At 54.1% G+C, this 21,454-nt stretch overlaps 2 protein-coding genes across 5 annotated transcripts in view; both read right to left on the reverse strand.

The window, feature by feature from the left end:
* Positions 1 to 293: 293 nt before the first annotated feature.
* Positions 294 to 11,834, reverse strand: MAN2C1 (mannosidase alpha class 2C member 1). 3 transcript variants are annotated; one of them, XM_034994560.1, is made up of 26 exons: positions 11,644 to 11,834; positions 11,236 to 11,361; positions 10,671 to 10,794; positions 9,257 to 9,327; positions 8,019 to 8,196; positions 7,484 to 7,673; positions 6,063 to 6,169; positions 5,782 to 5,892; positions 5,308 to 5,400; positions 5,065 to 5,181; positions 4,787 to 4,882; positions 4,536 to 4,681; positions 4,036 to 4,159; positions 3,591 to 3,712; positions 3,413 to 3,498; positions 3,131 to 3,286; positions 2,838 to 2,948; positions 2,574 to 2,706; positions 2,234 to 2,338; positions 1,995 to 2,151; positions 1,757 to 1,900; positions 1,287 to 1,396; positions 1,089 to 1,168; positions 821 to 969; positions 610 to 719; positions 294 to 534 (listed from the first exon to the last, which is right to left on the reverse strand). In XM_034994560.1, the coding sequence occupies exons 1-26, from the start codon at positions 11,742 to 11,744 to the stop codon at positions 408 to 410; spliced, it is 3,174 nt and encodes a 1,057-aa protein (XP_034850451.1). In that variant the 5' UTR covers positions 11,745 to 11,834; the 3' UTR covers positions 294 to 407. The 3 variants fall into 3 exon arrangements, with proteins under 3 accessions (XP_034850451.1, XP_034850449.1, XP_034850450.1); XM_034994558.1 differs by having other exon boundaries at positions 2,574 to 2,668; positions 2,838 to 2,935; positions 11,644 to 11,831; XM_034994559.1 differs by lacking the exons at positions 294 to 534; positions 610 to 719; positions 821 to 969; positions 1,089 to 1,168 and adding an exon at positions 1,512 to 1,563 and having other exon boundaries at positions 1,349 to 1,396; positions 2,574 to 2,668; positions 2,838 to 2,935; positions 11,644 to 11,833.
* A 1,337-nt stretch (positions 11,835 to 13,171) lies between these two features.
* SIN3A (SIN3 transcription regulator family member A) overlaps positions 13,172 to 21,454 on the reverse strand; it is a 67,066-nt gene continuing 58,783 nt past the window's right edge. Inside the window, exons 19-20 of one of the 2 annotated variants that reach the window (XM_034994557.1) lie at positions 17,382 to 17,589; positions 13,172 to 15,206 (exon numbers count right to left, since the gene is read on the reverse strand). In XM_034994557.1, coding sequence (XP_034850448.1) covers positions 14,976 to 15,206; positions 17,382 to 17,589 — 439 coding nt within the window. In that variant the 3' untranslated portion in view covers positions 13,172 to 14,975. The remainder of the gene's footprint in view (positions 15,207 to 17,381; positions 17,590 to 21,454) is intronic. The other variant, XM_034994556.1, reaches the window with a different exon arrangement.

Genomic DNA, 21,454 nt, shown 5'->3' on the forward strand with positions numbered 1-21,454 from the left:
GGGGAGGGGGGGTGGGGGCGGCCCACAGCTCCTCCAGTCCAGAATTCCCAGCACTGCCGCCGGCCAGTGCTCCTCTCCTAGTGGGCAGCCAGCCGGAATCCACCCTCTTGGCTTCCTCCCCTCCCGGTCTCTGGGGCGGGGGCGGGGGGGGGGTGGCGGGGAGGTGCTGCAACCCAGACCCTGCACACACCGGTAAGTTCGGATCTTGCCCCTGCCCCCAAACGCCTGGGGAAAAGCCTTCCTCCCTGAGGACAGGCCCCCAGGGGAGTGAGCAGGGACTACTGCTAGCAGGGTTCCTGAGTCAAGGGTTTATTGTTCAAGAGATGACTGATCCTTGCTTCAGGCTGGGGAGGCAGAAGTGAGGAGCCCCCAAAGCCTTCCACACGTAAAACCCCACCGTCAGGGGCTCAGTTTGGAGGGGGCTGCAGCAGCAGCAACAAGGACCGCACTTGGAAGGGAGAAAAAGTGAGCTTCAGGCGGGAGTCCCGAAGGGGCAGGTGGCCGGCAGGGTCGCGCTGCTCCAGGAGGTCACAGCTGGAGAACAGGAGTGGGGGTCATGAGGGCCCCGCGAGGGCAGGACGCCCACCCCTACCCCGCGCCCCCACTCACAGGACGGCCTCCTGAACCGGCAGCGACGTGTGCAGCCAGCAGTCGACGTGGCTGCCGTGGGCCTCGTACAGCCTGAGGACCAGCGTGCGGCCCTGCGGGCTAGTCTCCGCCTGCGGAGAGAAGCGGGGTGGGGGTGGGGGTGGGCGGGGCTGGGGCGGACCCAGATGGGACCCCGCCCCTGCCGCCCCGCCCCTGCCGCCCCGCCCCGTGCCTGCTTGACAGTCTCCAGCACGACCGCGGGCGAGGACACGGAGAAGGCGCTCCAGGAGGCGGCGGGCGCCGGGCCCGGGGCAGGCAGTGCCAACAGGGGGAAGTTGAGGCTGTAGGCAGCGCGGATAACGCCAGCGTCCTGGAAGGAGCCTGGAAATGCGGGGGAGGGGGGGGGGTGCCGTGGGCGTGCTGGCGTTTTGCCCACGGGCCGCTGGGAGAAACTGAGGCTCAGAGCAGGGCAGAGAGGCGGTCCGGGCCGCAGCACCCACCTTTGTGCGGCATCAGCGCGTAGGTGAACTCGTGGCGTCCCATGTCGGCAGTGGCGTCGGGGGCCTTTGGTGCCCGCAAGCTGGGGTGGGGAGGGTGGGGAATGGGCCGGGCTGGAACTGCGGAGGCTCCGGCCCCGGAGTACCTGCGCCCCCATGCCAGCCCCCCCTCCCCCGGGGCCTGGCGGGCCCTCCACTCACAGCGAGAGGCTGAGGACGTTGCCTCGGACCGACGCGCCGTACTTGCAGTCGTTGAGCAGAGCCAGCCCAAAGCCGTGCTCTGACAGGTCCATCCAGCGGTGGGCCCACACCTGGGGGGCAGATCCCAGAGCCGCTTGGTGGCCCCGCCCCCTCCCTGGGCTCCCGAGCTCCCGTCGCCACAGTGAGGGCCAGCTCTGGGACTGCAGATGGAGCTCCAGCTCTCACCACAGGAGGCGCTGGGCACACCATCCAACCCGTCTAGGCCTCAGTTCCTCATCTGTGAAATGGGGATAATAGAATTCACCCCCACCAAATGGGCATGAGTGTCAAAAACCAAAGACAGCATTTAGCACAAGGCCTAGCACACAGGAGCCAGCAAATACTGATCAGCATCCTCCTCCTGACCCCACCCCACACCAGTCTCTTCCCAGCCAGGCAGGATCCAAACCCCACCCCACCCCATGTCAGACCTCAAATCGAGCCCAGTCCCAAGAGGTGTTGTGGTGTGTGGGCCGCTGCAGATGCCCGAACTGGACCTCATAGGTGGCCTGGGGGCTCCGCACGCGGGCGGGGAACTCCACCTTCAGGAACTTGTGGGCCTCATGCCAGTGCACCTGAGGTGGAAGGACAGACACACACAGGCCTGGGCCGCTCCCTCCTCCCCAGCCACACCCGGGGATAGATGCCCACCACCCTGCTTTCTGCTACCTCGGTGTGGAAGCGGACATAGGGGCAGCCAACGTCCAGCACGACCTCCTGGCTGAGCCGACTGTTGGGACTGATCTGCAGCAGGAACCAGGCGCTGCCCCGCAGGCCACCCTCAGTGCCCACTGCCAAGGTCCCTGCCTGGCCCAGCACTGGCTTCCTGTGGGATCGGGTGGTGGAGCTGAGCCAGGGCAAGCTGATGGAGGGGGCCCACCACCACCCCGGTCCTGCCCACACCAAACCGTGTCTCTAAATGGTAGTCCATGACGTCCCATGCGTCCCAGTACAGAGGGACATCATCGAACAGCACAAACTGGTTCCCCACGGTGCCCTCAGCAATGGCCTCCCTGGAAGGATGCAGAGATTGGTGCTTTAGAACTTTATGACCCTGAGTTGGGGTGGGGGCAGGGAGAGTAGGCCCAGGGGACAAGGGGACTCCTTCCTAGCCCAGCCTGCCCTGCCCTGTGTGGGTCCAGAGCCACAGGTGGGCTGCCATGGGCAGTACTGGGGCCAGGGGACAGAGGGAAGGGGGTCTGGGATCCACCTGCCAGGTACTGGAAGAGGGCAATGAGGAGTTGGCACCTGCCAGAGGCAACCAGCACCAGGGACGTCAGGCAGCCGGTTGGGTCCAGCCTCACCCGGATGATGCCGTTGTCCAGAGTCACAGAACCGTCGGTCTTGACGGGAGGGGTCCTTGAAGCTGAGTCTGTGGGGACTTCCCACCACCAACAGCACCCCCAGCCCAGCCCCACCTCACCACTTGCTCCAGCTGGGGAGCTCAGAATCCCCACGTTGTCAGGGATGGCCCAGGAGGGGCCCCACCCAGCAGCACGTGCCCACACTCACCTCCTGCACCACGAACACAGGTTGCTGGGTCTGCAGGGGCTGCAGTGAGGTGGGGGCAGCAGCAGGAGCATAGCCCATGCTGGGTACTGTCACCAGGGCTGGGGATGAAGCCTGGGCATCAGTGCAGCCTCCCTGACCCTCCAAGAGCCTTGCTTGAGGGGTGGGTGGATCCTCCTCCTCCTCCCCTCCAGCCTGGGGCGTCCCAGGGCAGTGAGCCCCGAGGCAGTGTCCCCACCCCGGGTCTGGCCTCGGTCCCTCCTACTGCAGCAGCAGCCTTTCCCCCCAGCTCCTACCTAGGCTATGGGCCCCACCAGGCCTGGGCAGGGCCAACACTTCAGTGCGCTTCCAAGGCAGTGTGTTGACGATGAGGAGGCCCTCGGGCCCCGGCTCCCCGGCGCACAGGGCTGCAGCTGCGGCACTGAGCAGCGTGTTGCCGTGCAAACGGATATCTGCGGGGAGACCGGCTGCTCATGGGTGGGCGGTGGGTTTGGGCTGGGCCCCGAGTATCCCACAGGACACACTCTGGGCTCCGCCCCAGGCGTCGGCGACAGCGGCACACAGGTCATCAACCTCACCTTCGAAGTGGCACATGGCCTCCTCTGCCACCAGCTGGATGCAGCTTCCGGTCACCACGTCATGGAACTGGTTCAGGAGCAGGAGCCTGCGGGAGCCAAGGGTGGGGATGGGGAAGCTGTCCAAGGTGAGCTCGGGGCGGGTTCGGGGTGGGGGGGTGCGGGCAGAAGCCAGCCTGACCTCCAGAGGTGCTGCAGCTGGGCTGCCGGGTACAGGAACTGGGCGCTGCGGGCCACGGCCAGGCTGCTGAGCAGCTCCACGTCGTGCAGGATCCGCTCACACTCCCGGTTCCCCTTCTTGATCTGAGCAGGGTTGGGGGGTTGGTGGGATCAGTCCCAGGCCACCTTCCAAAGCCCTCCCATGCTCAGAACCCCTGAGGCTCCCCAGGGCCTCCCAGATAAAGCCTCTGGTGGCTGACCTGCTCCCCCATCAGCCCGTGGCCCGCCTTCTTCAGGGACACTCAGCCCTGCCTCCTCCAGGCCCCCAGGCCGCCCGGCTCTGGTACTTCTCTCCTCCTGGTGCCGCCCCGGAACACAAGCCTCTCCCCCCCAGGTCTGGACTGAACTCTGGCCCCTGCAGAGCCAGGGCACACGCTCCCTGCTGGGCTCAGGGAGCAGCTCCTGACCTGGGCATGCGTGGTGTAGGTGCCGTTGTGTAGCTCCAGGAAGAGCTCCCCAACCCACGTGCACAGCTGCTCTGAGCCACTCTCCAGTGCGGAGAAGAGTCGCCCCGGAGAAGACAGCTGCACCCTGAGGGAGACCACAGCCTGGGTCGCCCAGCCTTGGGGGTACCGTGTGGCCCACCCTTCCTCCATGCCAGAGTGGACGAGAGATCCAGCCCCGACAGAAAGGAGCACCCCGCCCCCCCTCCAGAATGCTCCCTGTCCATGCAAAGCCAGTTCCGGACACACTGGGAGAGTTCTGTCTCCAGTAGATTTAAGCCCCTTCCCACGGGCAGCTTTCCCCCCTGCCCCGCCCCCAGGGTGGAAGCTGGGAAGAGCCAATGGTGCCGGACTGGAGTGGGGCAAGGTCCCGCGGGGGAGCTGGACCGAATGTTTGAGCGGAGAGCAGGGCTGCAGGCCAGGGCACAGTGAGGTCCGAGGGCTGCTGGAGGGCCAGGGCGGACCTGGGCAGCCCGTCCGTATCGTGCAGCCGCTTCAGGCGGTCCACCATGGTCTGGGTGGGGCCCCCGCCCCCGTCCCCAAAGCCGAAGAGGAAGGCACTGTGGTTGCTCCGCCCCTTATCCCGGTTTTTGACCACGGTCTTCAGCACCTGGACAGGCGGGGCAGGGCAACCCGGGTCAGCCTAGGACAGGACACCAAGCCCTCTCCAGCGTGCTCTCCCCCCGCCCCACCTCAGCCACCGGTGCCCCCTCACCTCCTCCACACTGCCCTGCATCCCATATGAGTCGCCAGGTGGGAAGTGGGCCAGCACACGGGAGCCATCCAGCCCCTCCCAGAAAAAAGTGTGGTGCTATGGGTAGGGAGACAGGAGAGGCACCAGTCAGGGCTGAGGCCTGTTGTGTAACCCTGGTGGGCGAGGGGGGGCACAGCCTCTCTGGGTGGGGGTTGGGTGGCCGGTCCAGGACCCCTTAGTAAGCTGGGCAGGAGATGAATGGGCCAGGCGGGGACCCTGGCCCCCTGAGGTCTGCTCACCGGGAAGGAGTTCACCAAGTTCCAGCTCAGTTTTTGGGTCAGGAAGTGCCTGATGCCGCAGCTGCGCATGATCTGGGGGAGCTGTGCTGAGTAGCCAAACGTGTCTGGGAGCCAGAACTGCGGGGGAAAAGGGGCTCTGGGACGCAGGAGCTGGGGCTCTTGGTGAAGCAGCCCCAGCCTCTCAGCCTCTCCTGGCTCAAGGTCAAGCTCCAGCCCACCTGCCCCCAGCAGCTTGCAGCCTACCTCGGAGCACATTTTCCCAAACTCCTGCAGGAAGAAGCTCTGGCCCTGCAGGAACTGCCTCACCATGGCCTCTCCGCTGGGAAGGTTCCCGTCCTGCCAGTGCGTGAAGACGGAGGCAGGCGGCATCAGCGCCGATGGGGACCAGGCAGGAGCTCGGGCCACCCCCAGCCCACGCAGGAGGAGCCAGGGCCCTGACAGAGGCTCGCAGCCAGTGCCCAGGGCTCTCCATCTCTTCGCTTCGGGCCCAGGGCTCTACCTGCTGGAGGGGAGGTTTCCCAGGGCGGGGGTCGGGCACCCTGCCACCGTGCTTGAGCCCCTCCTCCCCTTGGGGGTCCCGGGCCTTGGCATTCCAGGCCCCCCCACCCCCCACAGAAGGGGAATGAAGGGCCTGCAGAAAGTCACCTACCGGCAAAGCCAAGGAGGGGAGGCCAGAACAGCGTGGCCTGAGGCTGAGGGGTTGCAGATGGCACTTACCATCTCCACCCAGGTGCCCCCCACAGGCACAAACTGCCCTCGGCAGGCGAACTCCTGGAGCCGGGCATGTAGGCCAGGGTAGTGGCTCTTTACCCACTCGAGCTGCTGTGCCTGTGGGGCAGATGGGGCCCATGCTGGGGCAGGAGTGACAAGGACCGCACCCAGGCCTGAGCATGTGGGGCCAGTGGGCGGCTGAGGGTGGGGAAGAGCCCTCCTCCTCAGGCGTGAGAAGCCCCCAGGACCTCAGCCTCGGACTGCCCCACAATGGCTGTCCCTCTGACCTGGGAGCAGGCAAAGATGAAGTCCGGGTTCTGCTCCATGAGCTGCACGGCTGACGCCCAGCTCCGGGCACATTTTCGCACAGTCTCCTTGAAGGGCCAAAGCCAGGCTGGACGGGAGGGGGTCGGAGGTGGAGGGAGAACAGCAAGGTCCCCAGCTCCCCACAGATCTCCAGCCTCACCTCTGCCCCTCCCAGCGCCCTGCCCGCCCAGCCCGGGCCTCCAGAGGGCTGTCCTCCTCCCAGGCCCCTTTCCCTGCAAGGCCCTTTGGCGTCCCTCCTGAGCTTTCACTTCAAGACACTCTTGCAAGGTGGGAGTAGGGGCTGGGGAAAGGAGGCTGTCAGTTTTACAAGTCGGGAAATGGAGGCCCCATGCCCCTGAATAGCCTCACTCTGAGACTGAGGCCCCCCCCACCCCTGAGAGGCCCCCCACCCCTGAAAGGATCCTATAAAAGGTGGCAGGAGCTATCACATGGGTGGATACTGCAGAAGGGAGGCATGGCATCTCGAGATGGATCTGCCTGGGCCGGCCATCCTGTGTGAGGCCCTACAGCCCCTCCTGGCCGCTAGGCCCTGGTTCCTTCCTCACCAGCCCAGAACTCCCACACTCCACTGCAAACCATGGCACAGCACAGAATGCCTTGTTCTGTGGTTCAGAGATGTTAGCTGCATCAGAATCAGTACCTTGGGGAGCTTGTTAAAAATGCAGATTTCCCGGGGCGCCTGGGTGGCTCAGTCGGTGAAGTGCCTGCCTTTAACTTGGGTCAGGATCCCAGGGTCCTGGGATCGAGCCCTTGTGGGGCTCCCTGCTCAGTGGGGAGTCTGCTTCTCCCTCTCCCTCTGCCCCTTCTCCCGCTCGTGCTCTCTCTCTCTCAAATAAAATAAGAAATCTTAAAAAAAAAAAATGCAGATTTCCCATAAGCCTCACAGATGCTGCAAACTCATCAAGTTCAAAGCTGAACTCATGACCCTCCCACCCCCATGCCCAGGAAACCTGCCCCTGCACATGAGCCCCATCTCCATTACTTCTACATTACTCCTCTCTGAGGACTGGGACACCCCTGTCAAACTCTTACTCATTCTCACTCGGTTCAAAGGTCACCTCCTCCATGAAGCCTCTCTGAGTCCTCCTGACCCATTAGGGTTAAGTGCCTCCATCATGGCCCCAACCCTGTCTACCTATTTTACAGCCATCAGTCTCTATAGTCCTACCTCCCAGTATCTAGCAAGGGCCACGTGGGACCTCAGATTTTGTTGAAAGAATAAATGAAGCCACACCTAGTGAAGCCCATTTTATAAATGGGGAAAACTGAGGTCCCGGAGGGGCAAGAGCTTGCTGGGGACAACGCAGTGCTTCCAGGGCAATAGCCAGGGCTTCAAGGGCACTCCTGCTTGCTCAGCCAACCCGGCCAGCCGCCGCCCTACCTGTATCAATGTGGCAGTGCCCCATGGCATGGATGGTATGTTGACTTTCTCCTCCACGTTGGCCAAAGAACCTGGAGGCCAGGGCCTGGGCCACTGGGAAGGTCTCGGGCTGGGCAGGGTCACACACGTTCACCATCTGGTTGGCTGTGTACAGGGCCTGGAAGCTGCGCTGGTTGTCTTCCCCAAGGCCCTGCAGCAGGGTTCTGCCCCTTAATCTCCATCTGGAGCAAGGGGAGTCTCCAGAACTCGGCCCCAGCTGACATCTCAATGGTCCTCAGCAGAGCTCTTCCCTACCTCCGACCCTTTGCTCCTTCTGGTTCCCCCTGCTTAGTACTGTCTTCCTCCTCCCCTTTACAGAGGGAAGTCCTTTCAATACTCAAGCAGGCAGAAATACTCTCCCTCTTCTGGATTCCCAGACTCCCAACTCTCCAACCCAAGATACAACCCCTCCCCTGGGGACGGGGGGTGGGGGTGGGTGGGGGGTGGTGCTGGGAAGGGCTCTAGAGTGAGCGGGTGGGGAAGGGGTGTCGATTACCTTGGCTATGCCCAGCAGCAGCTCCAGATCCACCAGGAGTCTGTGGACATCCCGGCAGAACACAGCCAGCTCAGCCCGGCTCACTTGGAACATCTTCTCTGGGTCAGGGGCTGCGATCATGGTTCCCTTCCCGGCCCCCAGGAGCCCATTGCAGGCTACTTCCACATAGATGGTCAGGCTACAAATGTGGGGAGGCAGCCTCAGGCCAAGAGATTGGCAGGGAGGGCTTGGGGAGGGAGGACCAAGGAGGCATCCACTGACCCGTCCCAGTTCGCCTGCAGGGTCCACACCCCAGAAGATCCCACAGTATGTCAGGGTGTGTGCAAGAGGGTCCTGTTCTGCTGATGAGCGTTCTGCCTTGGGCAGGGGCAATAAGTAGCCAAGTTGGGAACTGTGTGAATTATGCTGCTGCCCAGCCTTTTATTTCCATTTCCACAACTGTCTTTACGAAGCACTGCCTTGGTCTCAGAACCCTCTTCACATACAAAAAACACGTTTGGATCCCCCAGGTCCAGTCTTTCGAGAGCGCAAAGATCCAGCAGCCAGCACGGGGCGGGCCATTCTCTGGAGCCGCACAGTAGCCTGTGTTGTTGTTCTCCTCAGTCTTCGGAGAGCAAACGGGACTTCCTGGGAGAAGCCTTCCCTGACCCTCCTGCCAGCCCTCTCCTAAGTCAGGGACAGCCGCCCATACTGGGCTCCTGGTGTCTGCTTTCAGAGTCCTCATTGGTTTTGTAATTATGTAAGTTCTGTGAGTCCCCCTTGCTGTCAAGGACCACATTACTCACTACCACAGCGCTAGTATCTGGAAGCACCAGCTACAGTGTTCAATAAATATTAGAAATACAGTAATACTATGTCTGAGTTCTGAATGGTGTCATAAAATGCCCATGTTATAATATGGGACGAAAAAATCAGGATGCAAATTATCAAAGAAATACAACCTTAACTGGTAAGAACTACGGTGAGTGCTGAAATGTTAATGCTCACCTCTAGGTGGTGGGTTAATGGGAGTCATTTACTTCTTTGTGCTTTCTTGTATTTACCACAAGAAGGCAGACAGTATCTTTCTAGTCAGGGAAAAAACAACAACCACCCTACTCTTTAAAAACAAACTGTGAGATTTGAGGATGCCTGTGTTGGAGGTGGGCGTTTTGGGTCACTCTGGGCCTCAGTTCCTCCTTACCCACTGGGGCCCCTGCCCCCCAGCATGGTCAACCAGGGCACGGGGACTCCCTCACCTCCGGGGGTCTCCTTCCTCCAGCCTGTCAGTCAGGATGTAGCTGGTTTTCTCCCCCTCTGTGGTCAAACCCTGGTGGGGAGTGGAATGAAAGAGATAGGGCCTGAGGCTTTTGGACAGTTCAGGTGAAATATATAAGCCGAGAGAGGCCAGGTCTCTCCGCCTAGTCCCCAGCCTGGCTCCTCTCTCCTACTCAAGGCCAAGATTGGCAAATCAGGGACCCCTGGTAGCCCGTGCCCAACCCCCACAGCAGCCCGAGTGCCATGATCCCAAATGGCACCTGTTTGCCAGCTTTCACAAAAGCCCCTGATCTTATGGGAAGGGTCTCGGCAGGTACCACGAAGCATGGGTTTGGCTTCTGGTGGCCCCTGTACCACTGAGTAAGTATCTGAAGGGGAACTCTATGAAGTCAGATGCAGGGTTGCCTCATTCCTTGCTATATCCCAAGTGCTTACCATAGGGCCTGGCCCAGAGAGGGCACTCAGGAGACATCTGCTGAGCCAATAACAGGAGAGAGGGGGAAGGAGGGGTTTACCATCTTTCCATACCAAAAGAACAACAGTCCTACCCTGAGAGGGAAGTTAGTCTAACTGGAATGGAAGCTGAGCAAATGAACTGACCTCTGTATATTTTAGTTTCTTTATCTGTAAATGGGCCTAAAGACCCACCACATATGATTATAAAGATTAAACCTAATATTGGTGGATTCATAAACAAGACACTTAATTGTTATATCTGGGGAACTGGGGATGCTGTGATAGGGAGATCCATTACTTCAGGGGAAGAGGACTTGAATTTTTACTTTATACCATCCAGAACTGTTTGAAAGTTTCCCCCCATAAGTATATGCTATATATAATAAAGACTGGTTTATTAAAAACTAAAAATAGGGGCGCCTGGGTGGTTCAGTCAGTTAAGCGTCTGACTCTTGATTTCAGCTCAGGTCATGATCTCAGGGTTGTGAGATCGAGCCCTGCGTTGGGCTCTGTGCTGGGTGTGGAGCCTGCTTAAGGTTCTCTCTCCCTCTACCCCTCCCCCCTCTAAAAAACAAAACAACAACAACAACAAAAACCAACTAAAAAGTCTGCAAAGCCACTAGTCTGGCACCTGGCACCTAGTAGAGGGTTAATAAATGGATATGCTGCATCTATTATTATTGTACTCGGTTAGCAACTATTTTCAGGACAGAATGGGAAAGTGGCCAGTCAGTGGCAGGGTTGGTTTAGCACTATGATTATGTTAAGACCCATAAGCCATCCAACTTTCCAATATGATAGGGACCTATCACAGGAGGGCCCAACTGGCAACTTCCCCAGTCCTGAAATTCTGATACCCTGCAGGCAGGGCCACTAAGCTGTGCCTTCTTCACAGACCTGGGTTGAAAGGGGGCCAAACCTATCCCTAGAGCTACTCACCTGGACCGGTTCTCCATCTCGCCACACCAGGCCTTCTCCATCACTTTCCCAGCGAAGGTGAACTTCCTGACCCACCCATGCCTCCGGGATGGTCAGCTCTACCCGAAACCAGCAGGTCCACCACCTGCAAGACAGCCAATGGGATGGGCCTAGGGGTCGAAGCCCTTTTCCTTTTGCCAGACTTCCTTGGATTAAGGGTCAGTGGGGACTTGAGACTTTCTCCACGCATCTACAGCATCACAAGGTATTCATCTTGGTTCCACAAGAAAGGAGCAACAAGGTGTGCAGCAAGGTGAGGGGAAAAGGCAGACAAGTCAGGGGTCTGTGATCCGTCCTAGAGTGTCTTCCTGAGGGGTGTCTAGGTGCTGGGAGAAGGCAGGGGCGGGGGGATGAAAACTCTTCCATGAAAACTGAGGGACCAGGGAGCTGCTTCCAGCAGAGGGTGCTGCTCTGTCCCGAGTGGCTGTCTAGGACCGTGGGCGACCGTGGAGGTGTGGCCCTTCGAGCCAGTGAGCGAGGGAGAGGGCTGCCCGCGGGCCCCGCCTTCCCTCCGGGCGTTACCCACGTGGGGCCGAAGCTGTCGCCGATCTGCGCGGGGCGGAACTCCTGCTGCACCGCCTCCTGGTAGGGAAGCCTCTCGGGCGTCTGGAAGCTGGAGAGCGCGGCCACCGGGCAGCTGTCCCCGAAGAGCCTGGGCGGAAGAAGCCGGTAGGCGCGCGCTCGAGGCCGCCCCCGTTCCGCCCGCGGGCCAGTCGGCAATGGGGATGCGCGTTCCCTCGATCCACCGCCGAGAAGGCTGCCCCCCAGCACAGCCTCTCCCCACCCCTCCTCCCGGGCCCCTGCCCTGTGCCCTGTCCGCGGCGGGCACTTCGTCCCTCGGCCCGGGTCGCCGCGGCTTGGGTTTCCCCCCCGGAAGGGAAGGCTGGGGCTCGCGGACGCGGCGGGCCGGCGCCCTGGGCGAGGGGGCCCCCACCTGCCGCGGAGGTTACAGTCCGTAAAGTAGAGCGGCGACACGAATTTCTCCACCCGCTCCAGCGTAGTGCGCCAGTGCTTCAGGGCCGGCGCCGCCGCCATCGCCGCGCGCCCGCTCTTCTCCCCGGAAGGCCCCTGCCGCTGCCGGCGCGGCCCACGGCCGGGAACCAAAGGTTCCGGCGTCCGAAGGGCGCCTTTCAGCCCCGGGCGGCTTTTCTTGGAACACTGGCGGCTCTCGGAAGCCCCGCCGCGCTGAACTTTGAGCGGGCAGCTGAGAGCCAAGAATGCGGCTTCCGAGGCTCTCCTCTAGCTCTTCCGAACCGGCGGGCCACCGGGCAAATCCCTAAGTAGAACGGCAAGTTTGACGCTTAGATTCTCCGAAAGTCCTGACAGAGACCGGGGACTTTAGGCAGGACGGGCGGGAGCCCCAGCTGTTGCAGACGCAGGTCACCAGGGCTCAGAAGCCACGTGCGGGAACCGGCTAGTTCTCCAGGTCCAGCCAGACCTCTGGTGCTAGCTATCTCGAAAACCTGCTTAACGTGGGAAGAGCTAGGAGCCAGGACTTGTGCTTTGAAGCTGATCGGCAGACATGTGTTAAATAGGGAGGGCTTTGCACCCCAATAACCGGAGCTTCCTCCTACATATTTTGTGTATATAGCTGTCATCACCAGAAACCCTGAGAATATTTTGATGTGATGGCAATCACAGTCATAGCATTCAAGATCCCACTTGAATAACATTTCACCACACAGGACTGGAGAGTTCAGAAAAGCCACAATGCCAGAAAACACCTCCAATTTCATCCTTACCCTGTCCATTGGCAGTTTCTTCTTCCCCCTTCTAGGATTGCTAAGCAGTGCTTGTCTATAAAATCATTACTAAGAAAAGTATATACACATTAGCCCTGGTATTTTAATGGAAATACTGACCAAGTTCACATTTCAAGTGCAAATCACAGGGAAAGGTGACTAAGTACAGAATACCAAACGTGATTTAAACTAAAGATAACTCGCTGCTGTAACACAGGTTGAGTTTAGAGTTGGGAGTTCAGTTTTCAGATGGCAAGAGGCATCAAGATGGTGCTTGTGAAAACCCTGGCAGTAGGTGAAGCTCCCTCTTCTTTTGGTTGCCCTGATGGGTTGCATTTTCTCCTGAACTTGGCCCTGAAACCAGATCCTGACCTGCAGGCAGGTAGGTCTGGACGGAACCGTGCAAGGACAGCCAACAGCTGCGGCTGCCCCTGGCCAGACCCCATCAATTTCTCCCATAATTCCAAATCAACATGACCTTTCTTGAGTGAGCAGAGGGGGATAGGTGAGCTATTACTGGGAAAACCCGAAGATCTTTCCCCTCAATCAATATGTATCACTGTACCTCCAAGTCAGGCACTGCCCTACCTTCACCCTACAATCTCCTCCCACAAGGCCCTTTTACCACCCCCTATACTTTGGGGCTCAGAGTCTCCTTTCCCCCTGCAACAAAAAGGTCTAAAATTGGAGAAGTCTATACCATGTGTTTTTAAAGTTCAGAAGCCCCCAAATTTGTAGTCTTTGGTGGCAGTGTTGGGGGTTTTTAAGCGAACAAAACCACACAAACACTGTTGGTTACTTTACAACGGAGACTAGGGCAATGGTTGATGGAGAATAAATCTACCAGAGTACTGGGAGGGGTTGTTGGTCTTTGTTCAGAAACTCCAGGGTGAAGACATACAAAACTCCTAATCACTCAGTTTAAATGTCTAGTCTGCCGGTCTAAATTTACGTAATTAAAAAAATATATATTCCATTTGCAGTTGCTAATAATGTAGCAAATCTTCTCTCTCCCAACCCCATTTATACTACACACCTTGTACACATTTCTTTCAAATACTGGTTTGGTACTTAAGTTGTTCACCCCCATTTCCAATTAAGGATAAGAAAAACAACACAGAGAAATGCAAACCAAAGAGCCAGACAACTACCCAAAGAGAAAATATTTCCAAACAGTTGAAATAAGGGGAAAAACATGTACTAAAAGAATCAAGTATTCTTTTTTAAAAATTTGGAGTATTTTGATTTGGACAAGTGCAATGAACTGCTAACTATTTAAAGCAAATTCTTGTTTGTGCCGAGGGTAAGGAACTGTGGCCCAAATCCCTGCTCCCCAATAGTTCTCTGGTGAGGGCAAGGGACTTGGGTTGAGAGTTCATTCCTTAAGTAAGAACCAAGCTTTATTTATTTACAAAAAAAGAGAGAGAAAGAAAGGAAGAAAGAAGGAAAGACAGAAGGAAGGAAGAAAAAGAGAAAGAAAAAAAGGAGAAAAAGAAAAAAGTTGGGGCAAGGGGGAAGACAAGTTTTACACAAAAGTACTACAACGGTAACTCCCTTTGGTAAAAAGTGTAATAAATGTCTTGGACATCTGTTCATAGGTACTAAATCTGAAGCCACATAGAACTATGGTACACAAGAAGCTAGAGCAGTTATGCTAGCACATCAAAGCATATTTCTTTTAATAAAAAATCGACAGTATGTACATTATTTACAAAAAAAAAGAAAAAGAAAAACCAAGTTAAAATTGTGTGCGTGTGTGTGTGTGTGTGTCAGAGAATAAAGCTGGTGGATGGCACTAGGGTAGACTAGTAAAGAAGCAGGTACAAAACAGTTCCACGGGAGCTAAAAAGGACGACGGATTTGAACTTGCTGAGGCTGAGAACCAGAGGAGAGTGTAAAGGGTGGGCAGCGAGGGATTCATCAGGAAAAACCCACAAGATGATCAATCCCAAAGCCAAACTGCAGGTCCCAGATAAAATCTAATGGGTGATCTAGATGTGCTCGAGTGACCAGGAGGGGAAAAAAAAAAAAAAAAAAAAAAATCAAATCCAGTTTTTTTTTCCTTTTGGGGGGAGAGGAGAGGAGCAGTGACCATCAGAGTTACAATCCATCTGAGCGGTGAGTCCTTCCCCAGTCTGTCAGTGCACGCCCATCCAGTCAAGGTGTGAACAGCATCTGGCTCCTTCATCGAAGGTCAGGCCCCAGGAAACTCCAGTCTTGGCTCTGCTGGTGTGTGCAAGCAAGCTGCATGTCTCTGTGCTTGCATGGATTTCCTTCCCCTCTGGGGCAGGCTAATACCCCAGACCCCTTAGGAAAAGTTCCAGCTCCGGCTTTGTAAGGTATCCACGTTCCCTATATGTAGCCCACTTGGTGCCAGGTTGCACCAGCCACACACTGATCAGGTGGCCATGTCCCAGAGAGGCCCAGTGAGGCTTGAAAGGCATCTTCCTTGTTTCTTCAGTGTGCGTGAGTGCACGCGCTCCCCACACACACCCCCCTCAAGTTATCTGCTCTCGCTTTGCAGTTACGGGGCTTTGAACACTGTGCCATATTTGACACGGTACTTGTTAATGCTCACAAAGTGCAGGGTCTCTGTGTCACAGGTGGTGGTACAGGGCACCAGGCCCTCCAGCCCCTCACCCATGAGCCACTTGCTGGTCTCTGCTGCCATTTCACGGGGCACATGCTCCTTGGTCCATTTATCTACCCAGGCCTGGAACCTCTGATGTAGCCGCTTGCTTACACGTTCATGGGACTGCAAAACAGAACAAGAAAAAAAAAAAACCAACCATGAACAAAACAAAACAAGCCAAAAAACACCTCTTCAAATACAAAGCCTAATTTTCTCCTAAAGTAGCAGAGGAAAAGATGTGGGGTCAAGCCTTTGATACTACTGGTTAGTTAGGAGTCTCTGTTTAAAGAAGAAAATTGAAAGAGACTAAGAACACAGAGCGTGTAGAGTTGGAACCCGTAAAGCCCCTTAAGAAATGCCAACATGGGGTCTGAGCAGAACGAGCCTAGTAGTTCTCATTTTTAGCATTCATTAGTATCAACTAGGGAAACTGATAAAAATACAGATTTCCTCGTTTTCATCAATCTGCATTTTTAAACTAGCAGCCCAGCTGCTTCTAATGTACCCGAATGAGACACAATGAGTTGCAGCTATTAGGTCATTCTGTCAGCATGGAAATCCACTCCTAGTAAGACAGAGCAAGGCAAAGGGCTTAAAACCCACCTTCCCTTCAGGGTATTACCCGACCCTGCATAGCAGGGCGTGGGACATGGCTGACCTTCAGGGGAGGTTTATGCTCCCACCTACCCATCCAGTAAATGTTTATCAGTGCCTATGTGTGAGGCAGAGCAGGAGATGCAAAGATGAATTAGGTGTTACCCAGCTCCTCAAATAATGTGCATCAGACATACAACACACATCATCATGAGAGAAGTCTATTAAACCACCCACCCATCATCTCCTATTTGAATGATCTCTAGTCCTTTCAAACTACACCAGTTCAAAACACAGGCTTGATGTGCCCCCACCCCCTTCCTATCAACAGATTATACCCCTAAACTGCCCATTTATTCAAGCAGAAGCCAACAAAAACAAAACAAAAAGACCAGGCATCATCCTTGATGTTCTACTTTCTCTTACCTACTCACATCCGATCATTTCCACATCCTGACAATTGTTATCTCCAAATTGTACCTTTGATCTAATTCTTACAATTTCACCGCCACCCTGGTAGCCTGGGCCACAGTCACATCTCACTTGGACAAGAGCATCTTTTGAGCATTCTCTGCCTTTCCAACTTCATGCCCCAAATCGTCCCCACTGGGATGGACAGAAGTCCAAGCCATCCTGTCAACAATGTCCCCATGTACTGCAAACAAAATCCAAACCACGGTCTATGAGACTAGTGATGATGTCTCTGCCCACCCTTCAAGTACGCCACTCTCCCTCTGGCTCAAGCCACACTGATGCTTCTAGTTTCTCAAACATGCCGAGTCCTTTCCTCCCTTCCGGCATTGCATTTGCTGGTTTCCTTCATCTAGAAAGCACCAACCCTCAACTCCTCACCAGGATGGATCATGGTCACTGTTCCAACCTCAAGCGTCACCTCCTAAGGAAGATCTCCCCCACCACACAAACAGAGCCTGAATGCCAGCTCCCCACAATCACTTCACCTAGTTTCTCTCCTTCCTGGTTGTCCCCAAGGCCTGGTACAATCCTGCTATAAAATTGCCCCAGGAAGCTTTCACAGTTGAGACAGCATGTGAGAACAAAGAGAATTCATAAGCAATACCACTTGAAATGCAAAAGCCAGGAGTAGCTTCGCTGAGGTGTCACTGGCTTTTGTGGATTGAACTGTGTCCCCTGGAAATCACTGTGCTGAAGTCCTCCCCCCAGTACCTCAGAATGTGACCTAACTTAGAAATAAAGTTGTGGCAGATGTAATCAGTTAAGATGCAGTCAGACTGTAGCACGGTGGACCTAGAGTCCGGTATGACCGGCCCCCTTTAAAAGGGGGACACTGGACACAGGCACACAGGGAAAACGCAACGTGAAGAAGATGAAGGCGGAGACCTGCATGCCAAGGAAGGCCAAAGACAGCCAGCAAAACACCAGGTGCGAGGAGAGGCATGGAAAAGATTCTCCCTCACAGCCCTGGTTCAAACCAACTCTGCCACAATTCAATTTTTGACTTTTAGCCTCCAGAATTGTAGGACAATAAATTTCTGTTGTTTAAGGCACACAGTCTGTGGACCTTTGTTCTGACGTCTTTAAAAGAATACACCTGTTTACTCAACAATTCTCAAATCCAAGAGGTGGTTCTCATAAAGGGAGAGAAACAGTCAGGAACCTCTGCAGTAGGCCTGGGCCTGGCAGGGGAGGGAGAGGTATGGAGAAATTCCAGTGACCGGTTCTTACCTGATGAGCCCGGAGCAAGGCAGTTCTCCGATACATGTAGTCCTCTGACTTGATCACATACACCATCTTGTAGGAATTCAACTTGAATCTACACTCCAGTTTATCCAGGCTATCCACATTCTCCATGGTCTTCTTGCTGTTTCCTTCCTTCCCTTCCTTTTCCTGCTGTTCTCGACCACGCTGACATTTCCGGATCCGCCTCAGATTCCTACAAAGCAGAGAAGCCCTGCAGGATCAGAGCTCCTCCAGATGCGGATTCCTATGAGTCCCCTCAAAGGGGTTCTCCTTCTCGTATGCCTTTATAGCAGTTATCACAATTTCAGTTACATAGATCTCCAATGGTTTCATTGTTAAAAAAAAAAAGTTTCAAATGCAGAAATACATAGAATATAAAGTAGAAATTAACCATCTCTTACCCCAGATTCTCCGAATCCCATGTGCCTTGGCAGAGGTAGCCACTGATAGTTTTGATTTTAAACCTTCTAAGCCTCTCTGAATTCACATACGTAATCACTCACTATAGTTCTGCTTTGGGATGCTTTTAAAGACAAAACAGGATCATACTATAAAGATTTTATTATTCTCCACTTTTCACTTAATGTGAAGGTTTCTTTCATTTCACCAAAGACTTGTCACATTCTCTTGAATTGCTGCAGAGTAACATGCCTTAATTGAACCATTCCTTAATAGGAATCAATCAGGGCTCCTCACCTGAACCACGGAGCAAAGATGATTATTTGCCTATTTTTTCTTTTTTTTTGAAGATTTTATTTATTTATTTGTGAGAGAGAGAATGAGAAAGAGCACATGAGAGGGGGGAGGGTCAGAGGGAGAAGCAGACTCCCTGCCGAGCAGGGAGCCCGATGCGGGACTGGATCCAAGGACTCCAGGATCATAACCTGAGCCAAAGGCAGTCGCTTAACCAACTGAGCCACCCAGGCGCCCTTGCCTATTTTTTCAATCCCCCCGCAAAGATGGTACATAACTCCTCTGTATTCTACCTACACAGTTAAGAAGACAATTCACATCAATGGATGCCCTGGCAGGTATTTAGAGCTGAATTCTCTCCAAAAGCAATTAGAAGAAAGCTTGTCAGCCAGACAATTATATTGTTTCTAATACTTTGCTATGAAAAAAGATTGCTTCAGTGAATATCTCTGTATACATGTATTTCTGTAGGACAGCAGTTCTTTGGTCCAAGGACCCTTGGGGGCCCCCAAGACTCTCTTCAGGAGATCTGTGAGATCAAAACTATTTTTTTTTTTTTAAGATTTTATTTATTTATTTGTGAGAGAGAGAATGAGAGACAGAGCACGAGAGGGAGGAGGGTCAGAGGGAGAAGCAGACTCCCTGCTGAGCAGGGAGCCCGATGTGGGACTCGATCCCGGGACTCCAGGATCATGACCTGAGCCAAGGGCAGTGCCTATGTGTGAGGCAACTGTGCCACCCAGGCGCCCCAAAACTATTTTCATAATAATACTAAAACACAGTAATACTGAAACATATATAGAAAACTTATTTTCCTATGTTAACATTTACACTGGCAGTGCAAAAGTAATGGTGAATAAAAATGCTGGTGGCACCAAACTGTCCTTAGAAACCTTTATATTCTTCTCTGGCCATGCTCTGGCAATTAAAAGAGGAAAGCTGGGGGACGCCTGTGTACCTCAGTCAGTTAAGTGTCTGCCTTTGGCTCATGTCATGATCCCGGGGTCCTGCGTTCAAGCTCAGTGGGGAGTCTGCTTCTCCCTCTGCCCCTCCCCCTGCTCATGCTCTCTCTCTCAAATAAATAAATAAAATCTTAAAAAAAAAAAAAAAAAAGAGGTAAGCTGGTTTCACTTAAGAATGTCCATGATGGGGACGCCTGGGTGGTGCAGTCGGTTAAGTGTCCAACTCTTGGTTTCAGCTCAGGTCATGATCTCAGAGTTGTGAGACTGAGCCCTATGATGGGCTCCGTGATCAACGTAGAGTCTAAGTTTCTCTCTCCCTCTCCTTGACCCCCTCCCCATGCTCTCTAATAAAAAAATCTTTTTTTTTTTTTTTTAAGATTTTATTTATTTGCCAGAGAGAGAGAACACAAGCAGGGGGAATGGCAGGCAGAGGGAGAAGCAGGTCCCCCGCTGAGCAGGGAGCCCGATGCGGGACTCGATCCCAGGAACCTGGGCTGAAGGCAGATGCTTAACTGACTGAGCCACCCAAGCATCCCTAAAAAAATAAAACTTAAAAACAACAACAACAAAAACACACATCCTTGAGGGGCGCCTGGGTGGCTCAGTCGGTTAAGCAGCTGCCTTTGGCTCAGGTCATGATCCCAGAGTTCTGGGATCCAGCCCCGCATCAGGCTCACTGCTCGGCAGGGAGCCTGCTTCTCCCTCTCCCTGCCTCTCTGCCTACTTGTTCTCTATCTCTGTCAAATAAATAAATAAAATCTTTAAAAAAAAAAAAACCCCAAAAACCACACATCCTTGATGAAGCAGTAACATATTTTTCAAATCCCAGCCCCTTAGTTCACATCCTTTTAAAATGCTATGTGGGAAAATGGGAACTACACATACAGCACCCTTGTGTGCCAAAACACTATGGGATTCTTAAAGGGAAGCACTCGAGCACTGCCTGAGTGGCAAATGGATCACTTTTTTTTACCTGAAAGAACAATGGACTAGCCATCCTGGAGTATGTGCTGGCAGCTATTTTCTCAAAAAATGAACAATGGGGCACCTGGGTGGCTCAGTTGTTAAGTGTCTGCCTTTGGCTCAGGTCATGATCCCAGGGTCCTGGGATCGAGTCCCACATCGGGCTCCCTGCTCAGCAGGAAGCCTGCTTCTCCCTCTCCCACTCCCCCCTGCTTGTGTTCCCTCTCTGTGTCTCTGTCAAATAAATAAATAAAATCTTAAAAAAACAAAAACAAAAACAATGAAGGGGCGCCTGGATAGCTCAGCTGGCTGAGTGTCGGACTCTTGGTTTTGGCTCAGGTCATGATCTCAGGGTCATGAGATTGAGCCCGGGAGGCCAGGCCCGGGGCTCTGCGCTCAGCGGGGAGTCTGCTTGAGATTCTCTTCCTCTCCCTCTGCCCCTCCCCTACTCATGCCCCCCCAAATAATCTTTAAAAAAATGCTACCTGATATAATCCACATAAACAAAAGCTTTTTGAAATATTCAGTCTCTAAGAATATAAGGGATCTCAAGGCCAAAAAGACTGAGAATCTCAGGTATAATAGCTGTAAGGCAAATTATTAGAAACCAAAGCTGTAGGGTAAAGTTCCCATATATTTTAATTGCCCTGGCCCCAGAATGATTGTATCAATTTATATTTTCCCCACAGAATATGAAAGTGCTTTCCTAGCCCACACCCTCTACAACACAGGTTATAAATCTTTCAAAAACTTGGCCAACCTGGGGAGAAATACAGGATACGTTTACTGTACTAGTTCATAAACCTGGAGACGAAGTCTGTTTTGTTGAAGAGAGGCCTGGCACAGAGCAGCTGCTCGAAGTCTGCCAAATGAACCAAGGAATGAGGAGGCTGGCAGGACCCTTCTGCTCACACACCCCCTTTTCATGTTCTGACTAGAACTCAGTCTAATAGTAACAACAACACAGATCTTCCTTGACTTAGGGGTTACATCCTGATAAGAAGTTAAAAATATTGTAAGTCAAAAGTGCATTTTATAAACCTAACCTACTGAATGAACATCACAGCTTAGTCTAGCCCACTTTAAAGTGCTCAGAACACACTTTAGCCTACAACCGGGCAAGATCATCTAACACAAAGTCTATTTTGTAATAAAGTGTTGCATATGTCATGTAATTTATTGACTACAGTCTGGAAAATGAAAACGAAGTGGCCGTATGGGTACAGAACGGTGCTAAGTGTGTCAGTTCTTGACCCTTGTGCTCGTAAGGCTGACCAGGAGTTGGGGCCCCTGCCCAGCATCGCAAGAGGGTCATACCACAGATCACTAGCCTGGGAAAAGACCCAATTCCAAATTCAAAATGGTTTCTAGTGAGTGTGTCTCACTTTTGTATCACTGTAAAGTCCAAAAATCAATAGTCAAACTATCCTAAGTGGGGGA

This window comes from Mirounga leonina, unplaced genomic scaffold (assembly GCF_011800145.1).
Source record: "Mirounga leonina isolate KUSES-001 unplaced genomic scaffold, KU_Mleo_1.0 Mir_91, whole genome shotgun sequence".
In the NCBI taxonomy this organism is placed as follows: domain Eukaryota; kingdom Metazoa; phylum Chordata; class Mammalia; order Carnivora; family Phocidae; genus Mirounga; species Mirounga leonina.